At 42.5% G+C, this 19,232-nt stretch overlaps 1 protein-coding gene across 2 annotated transcripts; it reads right to left on the bottom strand.

Moving 5' to 3' along the window:
* Positions 1-2,121: 2,121 nt before the first annotated feature.
* Positions 2,122-19,158, bottom strand: tcf25 (transcription factor 25). Of its 2 annotated transcripts, XR_002599169.2 has the most exons (16): positions 18,850-19,158; positions 17,572-17,751; positions 16,450-16,655; positions 15,531-15,613; positions 15,401-15,434; positions 14,844-14,940; positions 14,234-14,333; positions 13,226-13,412; positions 12,580-12,685; positions 11,657-11,788; positions 10,710-10,798; positions 9,223-9,381; positions 7,855-8,025; positions 6,986-7,070; positions 4,046-4,478; positions 2,122-3,936 (listed from the first exon to the last, which is right to left on the bottom strand). XR_002599169.2 is itself a non-coding variant. In XM_022248639.2 (15 exons), exons 1-15 carry the CDS (start codon positions 19,006-19,008, stop codon positions 4,269-4,271), a joined length of 1,998 nt encoding a protein of 665 aa, XP_022104331.2. In that variant the 5' UTR covers positions 19,009-19,158; the 3' UTR covers positions 2,122-4,268. The 2 variants fall into 2 exon arrangements, 1 of the variants encoding a protein (XP_022104331.2); XM_022248639.2 differs by having other exon boundaries at positions 2,122-4,478.
* Between the last annotated feature and the right edge of the window lie 74 nt (positions 19,159-19,232).

The raw sequence follows: 19,232 nt of genomic DNA, 5'->3' as shown, positions 1-19,232 counted from the left end.
TTTTTAGGGAATTCTTGAGCATCTTTTGTAATGGACTGCATATTACTTTTAAAAGGTTATAAAAGAGTTCGAATGTTTTTAACCTTCACCGACAGAGTTCATTTGAACACAATGTTCCGCCCAAAGTCTTCCGAAGTCTGAAAGTTGGCGTTACTTTCAATAGTTGATGATAAGCCTTTTTTACAATGTAGAATTTTTCTGTCGCAGCATTCACCAGAGACATAGGAGGCACTCGAGTTGTTTATATAACTCCAAAGCGGATTGCTCTCTCAACCGAACTGGAAGGCAAATTGCTCCTGAAAGTGGGTCGGCCACTGCACTGACGAACATCATGATGTATTTGATGTGAATAATTTAGGGTTGTTAAGCTCCACGAAGCCTGACCAGAGGAAGGTCATTAGATCTGTAGGAGATGGGTAAATCACACTCCCGGCGCGGGACGTCGAGGACTCTCGCTGAAAGTCTGTGATGAGGATTACACTGATCCACCTTCCTCCAAACCGTGTGATGCTAAAAATTGCCGCCGTCACCAACCTCGCCAGGCCAGCTCTGGCTAGGCTTCGCCCTCGCGTGCCGCTGCCAATGATTTACTCTATAAAAAAAGATGAGACAATAAATATTTAAGGAGCCGGTAAGATCACAGGCGCCGCCTAAGACAATTTGGCAGAATGAATATCAAAGGACGCCGCCGATGTGCAGCAGAGGACGGGCTGTAATGACGGCGTGGCGGCTTTACCGCGTTCTGCTCGTCTGATGGAGCTGCTCTGGTCGAGTCTGAACCTCGTTGACCCACTCCACGGTTGAACCGCTACGGTGGGATCGACTGGCGTGTTACCATCGATCAAGCTGGCCTGGTTTATCGGCAGGCGCGCTCTACTTGGCCTCGTCCAAATCGGAAAACCTTGTACGGTTGCTGCCTCGCGAGACACCGCCTCGCAAGAGACCAATTCAGTGAGAGATAATTTCAAGGGCAAAATGAAAACAGGTGGCAGGGGAGAACCTAAACAAAATACAGGATGCGCTGTGGAAGACCAGAGGACTGAGCACTGACTCAGGACAGAATATCTTCAAGCTTCAAGAGTGAAGTCTCGATTTTGTAAACAGAGATCTTTCAGAACCCTCCCCCCTTCAACATAATCGAGCCACTGAGTCAGAGAGGTTCTTCATGAAGAACAATGGTTCTTGCATCTCTTTTTAAAGATGTAATATGCAACATGCGATCACATAATCCTTACAAAAATACCACTGAAAACACCTGCCGGGAAAACAGTCCCAACTCATCGTTCGTAAGTTCAGAATTCAAAAGAACAAGGCTTAAGGAGCTTAAGAGCCCGGAGTAATTATTCATACGCGTAATGTCAGTTGATTAGAGGGGAGTATAGTGCATAATATAAATGATCAAGTTGAAAACTCTTGGCCGTCTCATTTCGCATGCAGTCGGCTCGTCCTTTGAAGCTCGTCGGCCGAAGAAAGCAGAGTACATGTACCCGTGTCGTTATAAATATTTACGGGTGTATTACAGGGTACACAACGTGAGCCATCGCAGCAATTTATCTTAAACGCCCCGTGATGAATGCTGGTCCCAAGACGACGTTGATTTCAAAGGGGTTGCCGACAGAGGATGATCCCCAGCCGGCAAAGGGGTTTGCGGGGGGGGGAGGACAGTCGGCCGGGCCCCCGACGTACCGCCACCGCCGCGCTGATCCATCCCGCGCCGACAGAAAGATTTACTCACGGACTCTTTCAAGTCTTTGCATTTGAACTCGATGTTTATCTGCGGCGTTACAATAATATTATTACGAGTCTGGCTTGGAAGAAGAAGAAAAAATATATAGGTTAAGTCTGCCTGGGTCTAACTTGGTAAGATCATGCACTTAATATCAGTAATGCACAGATGGATATCGTTATAATCAAGGCTGATCATACCCCACTGATCGAACTTCATTAGCCGCGTGAGAGCCAGGGGTCTTTGAAAGAAGAGTGGGCGTGGCTGACATTTGTCGGGCTCGTTTGCCATAGAGATTCGCTTTCAGACAAAACCTAGTGTCACAAACGTGTGTTCCCAAAAGTCATTATTCCTGAATAGTTATGTAAATCAAAAGCTCAGTATTGCAAAAACACTATAGCTTTGCAAAACTAACATTTATTTCAGAGTCTTGGATCTGTCTTGTGATTGATGAAACACTTGTCCAGTACTCTGCCAAATTTGTTAAAGAAATAGCCGTAATCAAAATCCTCTCTCAGCAGATCTATAAACTCATCTTGTATCGGTTTTGATTTCTTTTTATCAATCAGGTCAAGAAAGCCAGATTCCCCCAACTCAAAGCAATCTAAGGCAAGTCTCGCCTCCCTCAACTGCTCTACAGATGACTGCACAAGAAAAACTTGGCGAATTTTCCCCCCGGAGTTTCATAATCTCCAAGCATTGCGCACATGACTGGTTATACAAAGAGCCCTTTTACCGACTTGGCCTTCAATACTTCCCCCACTGCATTACACTGCCATTTAAGCGGATAATTAGTCCAACCATAAAGCATGATCGACTCTCCACAGTTTAATATGCGGAAAGGATGAGATTTCCGTCCACAGAAATACTTGATCACTGCGAATATTTAATTATGTTAGGGGGGGCGAGGTGGGGAACAAGCAGCAACAAAGCTACTGGTGACCAAATTGAGGCTTCACTTTTTTCCATACTTGGCTCTGCTGCAGACCCATGTTCATTTGCAGTGTTTGTCTATTAGTAACTAGCAAAATGCTGACTGGCCATCAGTCCACAACAAAAAGGAATTCTCAAATTTCAAACTCATTCAAACACTCAATGATAAATACTACAATTTAAATTACTTTCCCCTTCACCTTAAATGGGACAAATGTGTGCTTCATGAAAAAAAAAACGAATTGCAAGCCAAGAACAAACTTTCCGCAAACTTTGGACAAATATCTGTGAGCTTTGGCTCTTTACTATTAAAACTACATGAAACTTCTCCATGGCCTCATATCATATTATACACGAGGGTTTAGCGTGTGGCCTAGTGCACTGTGGTGGTTAGGATTAGTGACTCCTGATTACTGGTCAGAAGAATCTAGCAGTTGACACCGAGTGGCGACCTTGGGCAAGTCACTTTACCCCAACTTGCCTTGCCTCTCTCCGCTCAGGGGTGTAAATGCATACCTCTGAAGGCAAAGACACCTGCATGGATGCTGGCTGCCCACTGGTCTTACCTGATGCACAGGGTATTTATTTGTAAAGTGCTTTGAAGTTATCAGTCCTGCTTAGAAGTGACAAAATGAATCCAACACTTATATGAATTTGAATATCCATAATATATGAAGATGAATAGGATTCACCTATTTTAAGGAAAATGTTTGAAAAATGTGGAAATAACAGCGTACATTGTTGAATTAACGCTACACGTTAAATTCAACATGTATGAAATACTGGATTTTGCATTTAAAATGCTGGATTTGTTACTTTCAAAGTGCTGTCACTGACCAAACTAACATAAGTGTTGGATTTAACACTTCAGCTTTTAACGTGATGGAAAGCACTTTAGGCATTACTTCTTATCATTTCTAAGATTGTCACAGAAAGAAAACATGGGCATTACATCCATGAACCTCATCCTGCTGTGTTCGTTTATAGTCTGACGTCAAGATCGGAAGGTTGCTCTCTGAATCATCCCCCTCCTGCCAAATCTGCTAATCTTGGTGGCGGTGCCGAATCACAAACTCAGAGCTCCTTTCCATCAATTTCCCCTCGCTGTCCCCTCCTGTTGTCAGAAGCCACGCAGGAGCGTGTGGTCTAGGGCCCAGGGCCTGTGACTTCTGATCAGAGGTCTGAGGTTCGAATCCACCCAATGGTTACATGCTGTGACCCGGGGCAAGTCACTCTACCCTACTTGCCTCTCCCCACCAAGGCGTATAACTGGGTACCTGTGAGGGCAGAGACAATACCTGTGTTGATACAAGCTGCTCTTTCTTGAGGAAAGGGGTAATAATTGTCAATCACTGGTATATTGGAAAGTGCTGTATATAGCATTACACTTCTTGCATAGCAGGCACTGGGACTGCAGTCCGATGCGGTGATCTGGGACTCTCTGTAGACATAAGTTTCTTCCTATCAGACCTTAATCAATCACTTCTGATTAGACATCCTTCACTCCTTGCATGGTCATGCTCCTGTCAAGTCTCCAAAATCTGACACTGCATTGAAAAACCATCCCCACAGATGTCCTGTCCAATCTCTGTGCCCTCCGCGATTGCCGCTAATCAAACTCTTCAGCCTCCTCCTCCTCAAACTCCTCCCCCTGAGCGTCCGGTGGTCTCAGGCTGTTCAAGAGGTCCCTCATTGCATCCATCAAAGAGCCTAAGCTCTGGCGTAGGTCCGTGTTAGGGGCTAGGAAGCCCCCTGCTGCACCAGCACGTTCATCAGCAGCAGGTAAATCAGCTGGTTCGGGAGGTATTGCTCCTGGAGGCTGAAAGACGTGAATCATCAGAAGACAGTAAGCTCTGAGGGCAGTATGGAAGATTTGCAAACATCCAAAATCAACTGAAGAAATTACTGTCAAAAATCATGCTTGTTTGAAAAACAACAATGAAACTAAACTGGAGAAATATGGAAGGGCTGCGTAGCACCGTGATCAAAATATCGACGAGAATATAATATCAAATCAGTGCTCTGAAATACGTGATTGCCGAGCTTTCGGTAACTGAGTACCTTCTTCACTCAGTAACCAAAGCTCGGCAATCACATTTTTCAAAGCAATGAAACTAAACTATTGTTTATTTTTATGCATTTCTGACAGTTATTGCTTCTGGTATGCTGCCATTTTGAAAAAAACAGATATTAGCTAATTTTCAGAGATATATCAATATCAAATGATTATTAGCGGAGGTACTGTGAATCATGTGTTTTTGACCAGCTGAAGGACAATCCCCTCCAATAGCAGCGATTCGCAAGACAGCACGCCACTAAGAGTTTGTCGCAGACAGGCCACTTCAAGTTTATGATTAAGTGCACTTTGTATGTAATTTGGGGATATTTGATTGATTGAGGCATTCCCTGCACCACACAAAACCTTCATTTTGACTGCCTAACACCCAACTACAATAAGCTATTTCGAATTTTTAACCAAGATAAACAAACAGTCGAAAAAAATTAGAGTTTTCTGTGCACAGCGCTGTTAGCAAATGAGACTTTGTTGACTATTTATCCCATAATGCACTGCAAAAAGGCCTCTCTGTGACAACCTCTTGGTGGTGCACTGCATTGTGAATTGCCGGTACTGCTGAATTAGAGATTTTTGTAACAACAGGGCATGCTTCAAAACACAACACAGCGAGTTTTAACCTACATACGAGCAATAAAACGGTGCATATCTGACAAACCAAGGAATATGAAATATCAGCATTTTCGAGAAAAACACGTTTTCAGTTAAGCAATTATTGTGTACTCATTTTTGATACTTAATTCAACCGTCTTTTCATCTCTGAATATGAAAGATACAAAATTGGTCTTTGAAACCATTTCCTAATTTGTATTTTTGTTTGGATACTGCTGTCAAACCTGTTCGTCAGCTTGTGAGATAAAATCTGAAAATCACCAGAATGGTCGATTAGCTGATTTGCCAGATATGCGACAAAAATGTGCATTGTTTTTCAAACTACACAACATTGACAAAGCTAACACTTTTACAAACTGGTTTTGAAACTCTCTTAGCATTATAATCAATGGTTTGCTTGAAATAAAAAAATCCTGCGCATTAAACAAATTGTCCTACTGTCAAGTCAAAATCAAGGCTGAAAAAAAAGGTAACTTTATTTCCCTGAAAATATGAAAATTCCACTGTTCATGTCTTCGTGGAAGTTTCAGAGCTATCGCTATCCACATAAACCTTACTGCAGACAGACTTTAGACTTGACATGGATCATTTGAAGTGTGAAAAAAAGGCGAAATACAGGAATTGTCAAGCATCCAAGTTACCGACTTCAGCCTGGTTTGGGGATGGTGGGTCAAATATGCAAAACACATGACAGTTTTCATAGAATGGGGAACAGCATATGCTAATGTGGAAATGCATTTGTTATGACAAAGGAAGTCTAAAATCAGCATGCAAGGTTCATCACTTTGTAGAAATGGTGATAAACATGACAGAGCCTTTTAAGTTTTCTCAGTTGAAGCATTTCAAGCATTCATTCAGTCTGTTTTAAAGAGTAATATTGCAGTGTGCCACTCTTAACATGCTCTCTAGCCTGTTCCCAAGTACCACCAACCGGGGTAACTTTAGCAGGTTAAAATCCTGACAGTTTCTGCTTTTTCGAAAGCAGAAATTATTTTTCATTGTTGATTGGATATATTTGTCATATGAAGCCCTAAGTTTAATCTAGTAGTAGCAAACATCCATCCACTTCTTTGAATTGTGAGTCAGAGTTTAATTAAGTGGTACCAAAGTTACCTCGTGGTTTGAGGCAACTTTGGCAGGTCGCTGGAAATTAATGAAAAACATCAAAAAGGATTATAACATGGTTTTACACACGAAAAAAATTACTTTCATAGAATCATTTGAGAGAATCTTATATAATTCATATAAGGTGCTAGGAAGATATGGCGACGACAACCAAGGGGTGTGGCTCGTGCCAAAGTTACCTTGGTTTACGATACGTGCCTTGTAACCGTCTCCAGCTCCACTGAGAGGTACAGTGTATTCAACTGATGGCAAAAAGCTTACCAGACAGTTCAGAACCAGAGAGACCATTTGAAAGTCAGTCCACATTCCACCAAAGATTGTATGAAAGGTTTGCAAAGTGTCTGAACCAACTCTTTGATGGTGTACTTGGAAAGACAAACGGAAGCATGTTCAATGGAAGATCATGTGCGAATACAAAGGATATGTCCATCCCACATTTTGGGGTTGGGGAGAGAGGAGGGTGTGAATGTAGGGGGAGGTGGAGAATGGGGGAGAAAGAGGCGGGCAAAACTCACCGGAGGCAAATATGACGGCCGCAATGACCTGAAGAACTCAGCAAAGGGGTTGTTGTCTGCACGCAGGCTGCTGGCTCTGTGTTGCCTGAAAAGCAAGTAAATGTAAACATCTCTAAAAATTTCTGTGCATCTAGACACTAGCCCACAACTTGCCATTTTACAGACTTGATTTACAACCTTTGTCAATGAACCAGTTCAGTATTTCAAAAAGCCAAGGTCGTTTGAAAACAGAGTGTGCGTGTGAGTCGATATATGGCTGCGCTGGTACGGCAGACCTCGCCTGGGCCTACTGCTATTCCTGAATAACCTCAGACACTGCTGATTTTGGGTATGTGTAGTTAGAATGCAAGGCCTGAACTGGCTCATTAATTCCATCAAACAAAGGTTACCATTTAGGCAGCAAAAGAGTAGAGATGTGACAATTGACAGCGTTTCCTCTTCTTTTGAGAATTTCATAATTTGTGCCTTGTATGACATAAAGTAAATAACCACTGACATGTGACAAATGTGAGCTTACTGGATGCTTAACTTGCCAGAGAGATCTAACAATGGTTCAGGGTTTGATTGGAGGATTTAGATTTAAATATAGTCATAGTACAACATACACCCTTGTGCATACCAGGTGGAACAAAAGCACTGGCCTGCAAGATGGCAGCCATGCAAATCCTCTATTTACAGGTTGATAACTATGTACAGCTTGTAAATTCCTCTCCAACACTCTTAAGAAATTTTTTTTAATAATACAAGATTAGGATCTTAGACCAAACTAGATTTCAAATGATGACATTTATCTGATGAACTTAGTGGCACCAACAGCACTTTTCAGAAGACTTACAAAAGCCTTCTAAAGGGAATTTTAATTTGCATACGTTGGGGGTCTGTGATAGGAGATGATGGAATCCTTAGGAGGCACTGGGTCATAGGACAAGACGGGACTGTTGGCCAGCTCTGGGGGAAGTGATACGACCGCATCTTTGATCTCCGAGAGGATGATGTGACGGAGGACATTCCGTGGAGTACCGCGATATCTCATCTGCCTCCTGAAGAGAAATAGATAATTACCAATTTAAATCACGCTGATATTATGATCCATCCACTGCTCACACAGATACATATTTCAGACCAATGATCCATTTGTGACGTTAAGGTGTGCATGCCCTAAGGCAAGATATTTTTGTCACCAGTTGCTTCCCTCTAATTAAGCAGAACCAGTCACATTCAGGGATACGATGACTGTGGTGGGCGTTTCTGGAAATGCAAAGGGCCCTCCGTCTTTTTTGGATGGCCTTTTTGCTAATTATTTGATTAAAAAATTTTTACGATCAACTATAAAAACCTCCTGTGATAGCCTACCTCTGTTCATGCTGAACAGCCTGGTTGAGTCACGGTAAACGTAGGGGCTTCCCCTTAGCCAGAAAAAAATATACTCCAGCCGGAGTCGGGCCAATTCCCAAGGGAATGTGTACAAACATTTTCCAGATGGCACATCAAAGATTGTATACATCAACAGCTGCCTGGCTTGCCCAGGCCTTGTCTGTGACCCATAAACAACCTTCTAAAGCTGTCCGAGCCTCTTTGAAGCTTTGTGGCTATCCAGAAGGCACGTGCTTGGGTAATTCTAGACATGTCTTGGCAGCAGAGTAGGGTATAATCTAAGCGTGGCTTGTCACTGAAGGATATAACAGCAGTTGGGTACAAGCTTACTACGTTTTCCAGAGGTTTCTTTGCAGATTTAATGGTTTGAGGGTGCAGAGGACATCCATGTAGGAATTTAAAATCACTTAGAACAATTTTTGTTTTCCAAAAAACCCACCACACTGTTGCGACACCATTGTCCAAAAAGGACAGTGCAAATGATTTGATAAAAAAACAAGAGTAACTGGCGCGCAGGGTTAATATTGGGACCTGCCATTTGCTGACTCATTGCATTAAAACCTGTCTGAGAGCCTGCAAAACAAACCTTCACAGCATGCTTGGTGAGACTCGAACCTATCATGTCCCACTTACAAGTGCAGATGTCTAAAACACTTCATGACTACAACTGCTTGAGTGGTCACTGAACGTCAAGGATGCCCAATTATGAAAAAAGTTGACATCTGATGCGATCTTAAGGTTGGTATCTTTATGCAACAGACTGCAATGAGGTGCTGTGCAGTTGATAAATTTTCTCCAGTCATGCAGACAAACTGATCTAACGTAATCATCCAAACAACGGATTATCTCATCTCAGCACTGACTTTGTCTGGTATTCCTTGACTACTGGATCCTGCTTGTCCACACGCTCTAACACCAATCTGACGTTGACCTCTAGCCATTTCATGACCTCTGGCACCTTCCACATGGCGTAGTTCCGGCCGATGTAGAGAGCTATCAGCTGGTTGAGGGCTGCTGGCTGGCTGTGGACAGAAAGAGACGGAATGTTGATTATTTAGATGAGACAGTATTTAGTTGACTGGGCTTGAAGGTCAGAGGCCAGGAGAGACGAAGACCACCAGGCATGCGAGCTAACTTGAGGACTGGAGACAGTTACAGATGAAGGCCGTTCAAACAAGTCCATCTGAACTTTGCTCATGGCTGATTAAATCTGCCCAGAGTACTTCAGCAAAAAGCAAGCAAAATGTAACAACGCCTAGTCCTTTTTACTTTTTGTATTTACCTCAAAACACCTCAGGGGTTAACCACATGCTGCCGGGTGGTTTGAAACATGCGGTGCACACCTACGGGCGAATTTCAAGATTTTCAGTTTTCAAAAATTCATCATTTCAATTAATGTACGTTTACACCGACATGAATTACTGTCTGATGGCCACTGTAGCCTGACAGACAAAATCTACTGACGCCCGATATTTCAGCCAGGCCTGCAGCCTTGTAAAAAGAGCCCAGATTGTGCGGTGTTATATAACTTTCTTTTGTTCATGAACCTGGCACAGTGCGCTGCTGACCTCTTTTCAATAGGGGCCAGATTAGTGTGCAGCGGTGCTGTGTGGCTCATCGCTGCAGTGGTGGAGAGCTTTTGTCCCCGGTGGTAATCCGCTCACTCTAAATGCCTCAAACCGCGGTATACTGTTTCAAAACAAGGCTGGATTATCTCCACTATTGAGAGTGAAAAAATGTTGGTAATGCCCAGCTCAGTCTTTTGTGCCAAGCACGGTCTTTTGTTACAAGGCCCAGCTCTTTGTCTCAGTTTGGGCTCCCCGGCTTCGTGTATAAAGCCTATGTGCTCGAAAACGGGTCCCCCAACAGCAAGTGGTTAAAACAACAAAGAAGGCCAAGTTACCCCAAAATATAGGAGCACAGAATGCAGGTCAACGGTTAAAAAAAGTAGCAAGAAGTTATTCAAAATGGAATAAAAGTGGAAATCTGACTGCCAAGTTCGGCTGACGATTAGCATGGAATCTGATTTAGGGCTGCGGTGGAAACCATGACAACTCCATTACAAGTTTGGCCACTGAGAAAATTTATTGGAAGTCGATCACAAGTCAAATCACATGTCTGGTAAGATGAACAGCGAAAAGAGAAGGCTTTGCTCCCATTCATTATGACTTGGCTTGGGATGGGATGACCTGTGATTGACTTCAAGTGGACTAGTAAGGACCTGCAGGGGGCTCACCCTCGACACAGAGGAAGACCAGCTACAAGCGAGAGAGGACACAAGACAAGGACACACAGACAAGCAAACCAACAAACACACCACTCACGATATGCTGGCATTGAAGAGACTTACTTGCAGTGGCTCAGAGCAGAGAAAAACGAATGTTTCTTGGCCGTAGCATCCGGTTGAATGCTACACTTGTCCAGGAGAGGCATCAACGTCTGAGAATGGATTCCAAGAGATCAAACTGTCATCCAATAATTAGCTTGACGAAAGAACGATACCTGTCCTCATATGGCATTTCTATTTCACTTTTACATCACTGATGATTAAATCTTGCATTGGGCCCAGGTCATAAAACAGAAAAACCTGTAATAATTATCAGGCTATGATAACATCCCATAAATACAATATACAATCTTAATATACACGCAACATATAATAATGCTGTACTTTGGCAGTCTGGAAACTGTGCACTGACTACCCACGAGAGCAATAACAGTGCGCATCATAAGCATACATGTACCCTGATTTCTCATACCTGACAAAATTGAAAAGTCAGAAATCGCAACAACCACTTTCTGAGCCCATAGCACAACAAGCAGCCAGCGAGAGAAGCTATTTACAATACACTGTACACACATGCATGTGTTACAACTGCCATTTTGAGGTAGCAGACAGCGCCCTCTTTTCCTGCAAACAGCGCCCTCTTTTTTCTGCAATAGCGCCTTCTTTTGCAGGAACTGTTTGATTTTTTAAAAAACTTTTTTCTTTTACGCAGATTGGAACATTCCAATTTTTTGCGGTATGAAAACTTAAAGTTAGGACAATTCTGATTAAATCAAAAGTTGGTAGGTATGCTTCCTACTCATCTAACTCAAGCCCCACAAAAAATCAGCACGTCAACTTAGTGCATGCATTCATGAGACAAAAGCACCTGATCGATGGCTCACGACAAAAGTAGCACTGGCATGCTCCAATCTGACAGAAATATGTTTACACTTTTATCCCTGCGGGTCCATTTATCTATATGGACCACAGCTGAAACATATGACAAGACGATGCTAGGTTTTTTTTACCGAGGGGTACATGAGTAGAGCGGTCTGCAGCATGGCGTCAGCCTTGGTGGTGTCGCCATCTTGGCTGCTGTGGAAGTAAGCCAGGGCCAGGCTGAAAGCAAAGTTGGGTAGCTGGGACAGATTCTTGTGTGCCTGGTGCAGGAAAAGCACATGGGAGAAAGGGAGAATATGGCTGATTCACAATAGTGCGCCACCAAGAGTTTGCAACGGGTCGACAAATGTCGCGCGTTATGATTGGCCAATGCGTTGCACACTCTTGGTGGCGCACTATTGTGAATCGCCCGCATTGATAATCAGTGATGATAGAGGACTGACATTAAGCAAAAGTCCCATGACGATAGTATGAAATATCCACTCTGGTCACAGTATCAAATACTGGTGGTCAGGGTACCAACTTTATCGGACAATGGTTTCATAGCATGGTTTCATACAATCTGTTTACCCATGACCAAAGGCATCTTTTGTCATTACCCTGATGAGTATGGTTAATTTTGTAATGCCTTGAAGATCACATATCTGACTCAACTTGCACAAAAAATGATACCGCGCCATTTAGGTTTATACCAAAAAAACAATAAGAAGGCACATTCATGTTGAGAAGGAAATTAAATTTTAAAAATATTACTTCTTTTAACTAATTACTGTACTCAAAAAGGAGTACGTTATTTAGTAAAAAGTATTTTATGGCACTGACGAAGGAGAAAAAAAAGGAAGATGGAGGAAATGCTAGCCTGATAACATCAAGGAACAGACAGCTCATTGTAAGCTGCATCTCGTTCACCAAGTAAAGTACAGATCACACCGGCGACGATTATCACTTTAGGCATCAGCAAGGTCCTCTGCACATCTCTGCAGGACTGTGACGCTTAAGATTACTGTGTTAAACATGGCGCAGCACCGATCTCCCCGCTGACAGCACCTACCTCCCATTCGTCGTACATTCTGATCAGAAACTGGTACTGCTCCGACCTCAGCGCGTAGTGGTCGATTGTCAGCAAGATGCCCAAGGGATCGGTGTCTGGGTCCAGACTGAAATGAGGACATCACAGACAGAGGTGACTCCAGCGCACGGATCAATTGTTGCAATGTTAGGGTTTGCCATTCGTGGGTGGGTATTTCGGCTGAAGTAAACCTGCACTCGCAGCTTGGGAGGGGAGGGAGGGAGGGGGGGAGGCTGGTGAGAACGAGGTTGAAAGTTTCAACCTCGCTCCTACTCCTTAGCCGCCAAAACAGGAAAATGAAAAGCACACAATAACAGATGCCGATTTCACCTCCCTCTTGATGGCTAAACCCCTCTCTTCAGTCAAACCTGGATTCATCCCTGACCAAACCAAAAAAACTTAATAAAATATCAAGCATGTCTTTTCCTTATCACTAGTTTCTAATACCTGTCAGTTGATTGTGTGTTGATATTCATTCAGACAAGCCTACAGAGGCCAAAAATATGAGAGAAACTTTAACACTTTTCAGATGTTTGCAAAGTGCTTTTTTCAATGAAAGATTTTGAAATAATTAAATTTGCCTAGACTGGAAGGGTAAAGAAAACACATTATTGGTTCTAAAACTAACCTTAAGATTAGCTTACAAAGTTCCAGGGCGGTACGATTTGCCCCTCTCTGACCCACAAACACTGCATGCCTGAACAGGGCCAAGAAAAATGCCCTGTTCTCCACCCTCCGGTAGTCCAGCCGACAGGTGCCCTGTGTCAAACTGAACATGGTGTGGAAGCTACACTCGATGCTGTACAGCGCCCTCTCTAGTCAAAACAAGTGATCAAAACAAGTACATGTACATACAAAGGCTGCGTCCCAATGTTGTGGCTGCGGCTGGCAATAACATGTATGCCTATGGAAGCCACTGGCTGGCGGCTAACAACCACTGCCACTTCATGTCGACGTGAGTCTAGAGGGTTTGCATGGCTGCCATCTTGCAGGCCAGTGCTTTTGTTCCACGGGCATGCACGAAGGAGGCTTCCCTGTAGAACAAAAGAACTGCCCTGCAAGATGGCTACCACGCAAAGCGTCTATACGCCTGAGTGTACGAATGACACAAGTGTGACTCATGAGTGTGCAAGTGAGTACTCTTGATCAAACTGGGAGTATATTCTTCCATCACATGATTATTTTCAGACATTTACCTAGTGTGATTTTTGTTAACCTTTGACTTTTGAAATGACCTCTGGATAGTTTGCCGTATTTGACAGTAAAGGAAAATTTGAAAACGTCTTTGCATATGTTTTCAACAAACTTGGCACACAAACGGAAAAAAGTCTTGTAGTGCTATCTGTTCTTAAGTCAGATAAAACACTAAAGAAAAGTGGAACGCTACATTATAGTCTAAAAGAAACAAGCACAGCAAGTTAACTACAAATATAAATACGGGACAGCCATTTTGCAAGAGCCAGAAAACAAGCACTGACCACTACTGCGAAGTGATCTGAGAGCAATGCGCATGTAACATCTCAAAATCATACGTACTGGGAGTGGCAAGCGCAAACGCGGCAAAGAAGTCAGGGGCCTTGTCTATAGGTCCTGTAGTGTCCCTAAGCAGGAGACATGATCATGATATGTGACTCACCGACAAGCTCAGCTGCCATCTGTCTGTCCTCGCTCATTTTGCAGACTTCGCTGAGTTGCAGGAGGGTGTCTATGTGGTAAGGATGCATCTGAAGCAAGATCTACATCGCCATGCCAACAACCAAGAAGCAATACATTAGATACTCAAAGGATATATATAAAACACATTTGAATGTAGTCAACTCTAGGTATACCGCGGTAGCAGAGAAGAGCCAATCTCTCATTTTGTAACGAGGACCGTGGTATTAAAGGACTGGAAATCCAAAGAAGAGCAAAAGAAACGATAACTTGGGAAACATAGAATTGTTAACGTTCACACACAATCTTTATCCAGTCGTCAAATCTTGACAAGCTCAGGATGTGTATTTCTCTACTCTTCATCTCTCAAGGGATTGTCAGGCTCTGGTGCCTTCCCACTGACGAACAATCCTTGCTTACATCACCACTGAAGATTGAATTAACTTTCAAAAATTGTATGACCGATGGTGTGAGTTCAGAGGATTTCTCACCATGTGATGCACTATGAAGTGTTTTTTATGACAGCTGTGGGCTAAACAAATTCATTCAACCAACACAAAATAAATCATCTGACAACAATAAAGGGTAATTACCGTTAGGTTCTGAGGGTTGAGTGATTCCACTGCATCTAGAAATTGGAACTGGACTTGCTGGTAGTCCTTTGAGTGTTCCAGAGTAAAGGACTGATACCTGTCAATGGAAATATAAGTGATAATTTATCTCAGCCTTGAATATAACCATTGTTTTATGGTCAATATGTTCAATATGGCATTCAGGAGTTTAGAAATATTTTAAACCCTAAGTCCCATGGCCTTTTTGTCATGATGAACTGAGCTGAATTCAAGACCTCTTAGGACCATCACAAGACAACATAGGACCTCCAATCTGACTTCAAACCACAGTTATTCAAGTGAACGACAAAAAAAAATCCCTTTGTTGTTTGCACCGTTACTTGTGCCTGGCCTTGTGACGGTCTTGACTACAACAGTGATGATGCCACCCGAATCCCACAAAATCCCCAACTGCTTCAATGCAGAAATTGGCTCCAGCCTACATCCTTCAAAACCCTTCACTCATGCCAAGAAGATTTTGAAGGATTTTGGGAGGGTTAGGATTAATTAGCTCGAAGTAAACAGGTTGGTTAGCTTACCCGCCTTTTATTTCAAGTTGTTTCATGGATAATCCTGTTTCAGAGAAGAGGGAACAGAAAGAATGGCTCAGAACGCTCATTTACCAGGTCAATGGAAACTGCAAGACAAAACTGGCAAAAGGTAACTAACCCGTCTTTCCAATGTTGGGCCATTCCGCTTTGGGGCTCACGAGCCAAGTTGATCGCTGATACGTCTTACGCCTTCCTCTTCTCCTGTTTTGTAAGATATAGACAGGTGACATTCTACAAATTGCAAATCCCCGTCAAGCTGCCCCCCCCCAAATCTCCACAGCTTCTTTTTGTTCCCACTTTTAACCGAGTCAATTTTTTAAAGTCTCCATTCTTCCAAACTAACAAAGACTTGTTTGACATTTAATTCCATTATTTACAGTTTCAACCTTTTCAAACTTTATCACCCACCCCTGAATTTTAGGCATCCCACAATTTTCATATTATGAGGCATTTTCCACAAAGTGCTTCAGGGCCATTTTTTTTCAGTATTGAAGTCGTGATAGACCAGTAGAAATAATTACTACTAATGCGTCATTAGGGAGACATTCCCATAAGAACGTGCACAAAATTTTTCCAACTTTACTGTCCCATAATTCAATATTCCCTAATCTGATCTGAACCAAACTTTGTACGTTTTCATTTTAGACCCTAATCTATCATCTCTCAAAATTTGGACAGTAAAATTCGGCCTCCTTCTGGTAGTTTGAAAATAGGGAGACACTGAAATGTCTCCCTAAAAGCCAATGTCTCCTTAATACTGAAAATTTTACCACAAAATGTCTCCCAAATGACCAATTTGTAAATATAAGTGACAGGCTGAATAGCGACAAAGGACTGCATTAATTGCAGTTCATTTGAAAAGCTTGTGACTTAAATTCTGACGGGAAGTCTTGTGTTGGTCTCTTGGGGTGTTGTGGTTTGGAACAGCCTCATCTGCAACACTGATGTTTATTTGCCTTCCAACTTTTGCACCTTGAAGCTCGACATGCAGGACACATAGCGGCTGCTCAACAAGGCCACCGAGATTTCCCTCTCACCTTTGCTCTGCTTGCCGGACGACGTTTGAACCAAAGATCCTCCTCATCTCGTTATCCGCATTGAGGTTCTTGTGTTCCACGGCCAGCACTGCCTTGGTTTCCATGGTTACAGCAGAGGCACTGACGGTGATCTGCCCCGCCCCTCCATTGGGCAAAGTCCCGAGCATGGCGTTTACCTCCCTGACACTAGCATCAATTTCATCTTCCTGTTATGGCAAGGGTCAAATGTCAACGCTAGCAAATCTTCCAAATAGCATTGGTAAACCTTGACTTCATCTTGAGTCAAATGCTGGCTAGATGAGTTTAGGGTCCTGACTTTCCAAATATTGATATTAAAATTTGTCAATTTTCTAAAAGGGAATAACTTGGTCACTCTGTAAATTTGAGGTCCAAAAGTGTGACATTTTTGAGTCCTGTTACACTTAAACTGTGTAATTTGACATGGTCATATCACCGGCATTGCTTTCAAACTATTTCTAGTTGTTTGGCAGGTAATTTGCATTAATTCATCACTCTTGGAAATTAAAGAATTTGTTCTGAACTTAAAAATCATAGTCAGATGTGACAGGGACATGACAAAAAACAGACCCCTAATTTATAGAATGACCCAACTTAATGTAGAGTCACCATTTGGAGTAATTTCATTCACTTTAGACCCTAAAAGCAAACAAATTACAGTTCAGAGCTCTAGAACTTGAGACAAAGTCAAGGTCTTAGAAATGGCAAAAGGTTTGGTTAGCAATAAGGTTTGTTTTTACATCTCAAGAAAAATGGGGATGGAATTGTCAAGGCACAAAATAGGGACAAAAGTCACAAATATGAGGAAGAACCAACTCTGTAAACTAAAGAGGCCACGTTAGGAAAAATGTTAAGACCATCAACAGTCCTCCGTGATTTACAATGGCAGTTTTCCAAATTTTTCAATGTGTTCCCGGCAATGAGGCAAGCATTTTCAAGAGACAATTTGATTTTAATTTAAATGAATATAAATTACTGCACTGAATTAAATGAAAATTAACAACCAGAATCTTCCCGGGAATGGACAGATGCCACACTTGAACTTTGGACAGAACAGTTGTGTTTAATCTCAGATGGAAATACAAGCTCTACACTTCTATGTACATTTTCAGGCGCGTCCTGTGTTTTGGTCTCGACGTCGCTTTGCTTGTTCTTTTTTTTTCTCTTCTTCTTTCTCTTGGCCCCTGGGGCTGTTTCATGTCTCAGTGGCTTCTGGTCTCCTGGAGAAGATGGGGCGCCTCTCTCATTTCTGTCACTCCCATCCTCATGATCATCTTCCTGCAACTGTTTCACAGATGGCAATGTTACCTGAGATGAATGCACTGGTTTCAATTCAAAAGTTAGGAGAAAAACGTCTCAAGACAAGTATTAAAAGAAGGCGGTTTCACAAAGGTACTTTTCACACAACATACAACTTCAGTGGTTAAGTCATTCATGGTGTTTTGATGCTACCTTTCTCACTATATACAGATATAATATTTCAGTTCTTAAATGCAATATTCCTTTAAAATTTGATTTTATGTATAATTTTTGAGTAACTTAGATATTCCTCTATCATTCTTAATTTGTGAATCATGCGCAATTTGGCCTTTGGGATATAACATAAGAGTTTCTCATGACCCAATAAACCATAAATATTTGCATACAGGTATATTTTGACTTTGTACACAATCAACAAAACCTTTTTTGAAAACACCACTATTTTCCCCAAACCTATGCACTGTAACCAGCCCCCGTTTCAATTTCAACTAACCATCTGGTTTGACCTCCATGGACTAACATTACAACTTCAATACGACATCCAAACATTAAGTTTTACTCTAACTTACTAGGTCAGGAAAATGAAGTGAGTAAATGTAATTGATTATTGTCCACTTCTAGAGTTAAAAGGGCACCTCTTCTAGGAATGATTGCAGAATACCCTGCCACGCGGAAACATCCCCTAAAAATCCATGGCTAGGTAGTCAAGTGGATGTTGTTTGACTTCGGGTTATCCTTGCTGTGTCAAGGTACGCGTTGTGTACAGCATTGAAGTCATTCTTGAGAACGAAGTATTGGGAAGGCGGAAGAATTTTCCCAAGTCCAATGTGGGTTCTGGGGACTGAGCGGCTAAGCAGATATGGGGATATGAAGTGTGCCTTGCATCCTGCAACGCAAAGTGAATGGGGAAGGCAGAAGAATTTTCCCAAGTCCAATGTGGGTCCCAGGGAGCAGCTACGCGATGTGGGCCTTGTGGATGGAAGCATGACTCCGTATCCGTGGCTACGATGTGGGAAAGGTGAGTGGCGGGGTATTCTGCAATTGTGCCCTCTTAAGTTTTAGTTCAAGAATAACTCTTATCGATAAATTATTGTTTTTTAAAACAGCTAAACTAGTACGGACCAAATCAAACAGGTTGATGGGAACGGCAGCTACTCCATTCATCCTCGCATCTTCGTCATCATCACCATCACCCACATCTTCATCATCAAGTTGATGACGGCTCCGCAATTCATCCAAACTGCGGTCTCCATGGAGCTTTCTCATCGCCCTCGAAGACATCTGGCTCTTTTATGGCACGTGCTTTGCTTAGAAAAGGCGCTTGTCAGGTAGTTGTACAATGCCGAGCCAAAGTACCGGAGTAGGACGAAAATAGTCTGGGTCACATACTTGGCATATTTACTTAGACAGACTGGCCACACAGTCCAGCTGGTCTTGGGTAACTAGTCAACATACATTAAACTGCTAAACAAGTCAGGGTGTCAGTCTGTATTTCAGGTACCGGT

The sequence above is a fragment of the Acanthaster planci genome, linkage group LG06, assembly GCF_054643075.1.
Source record: "Acanthaster planci isolate LZ-2023a linkage group LG06, COTS_SCS, whole genome shotgun sequence".
NCBI lineage: Eukaryota > Metazoa > Echinodermata > Asteroidea > Valvatida > Acanthasteridae > Acanthaster > Acanthaster planci.
The sequence above is the reverse complement of the archived record's forward strand: the minus strand, read 5'-3'. Positions and strand labels throughout refer to the sequence as shown.

Bases quoted from the DNA above. Each gene is read 5' to 3' on its own strand.
- tcf25 (XM_022248639.2), bottom strand. From the start codon at position 19,008: ATGTCTTCGAGGGCGATGAGAAAGCTCCATGGAGACCGCAGTTTGGAT. The intron at 16,656-17,571 runs GTACATAGAAGT...TTGCCATAACAG, and splicing joins CACAGGACGCGCCTGAAAAT to GAAGATGAAATTGATGCTAG. The intron at 15,614-16,449 runs GTGAGAGGGAAA...CTTACAAAACAG, and splicing joins GTCCGGCAAGCAGAGCAAAG to GAGAAGAGGAAGGCGTAAGA.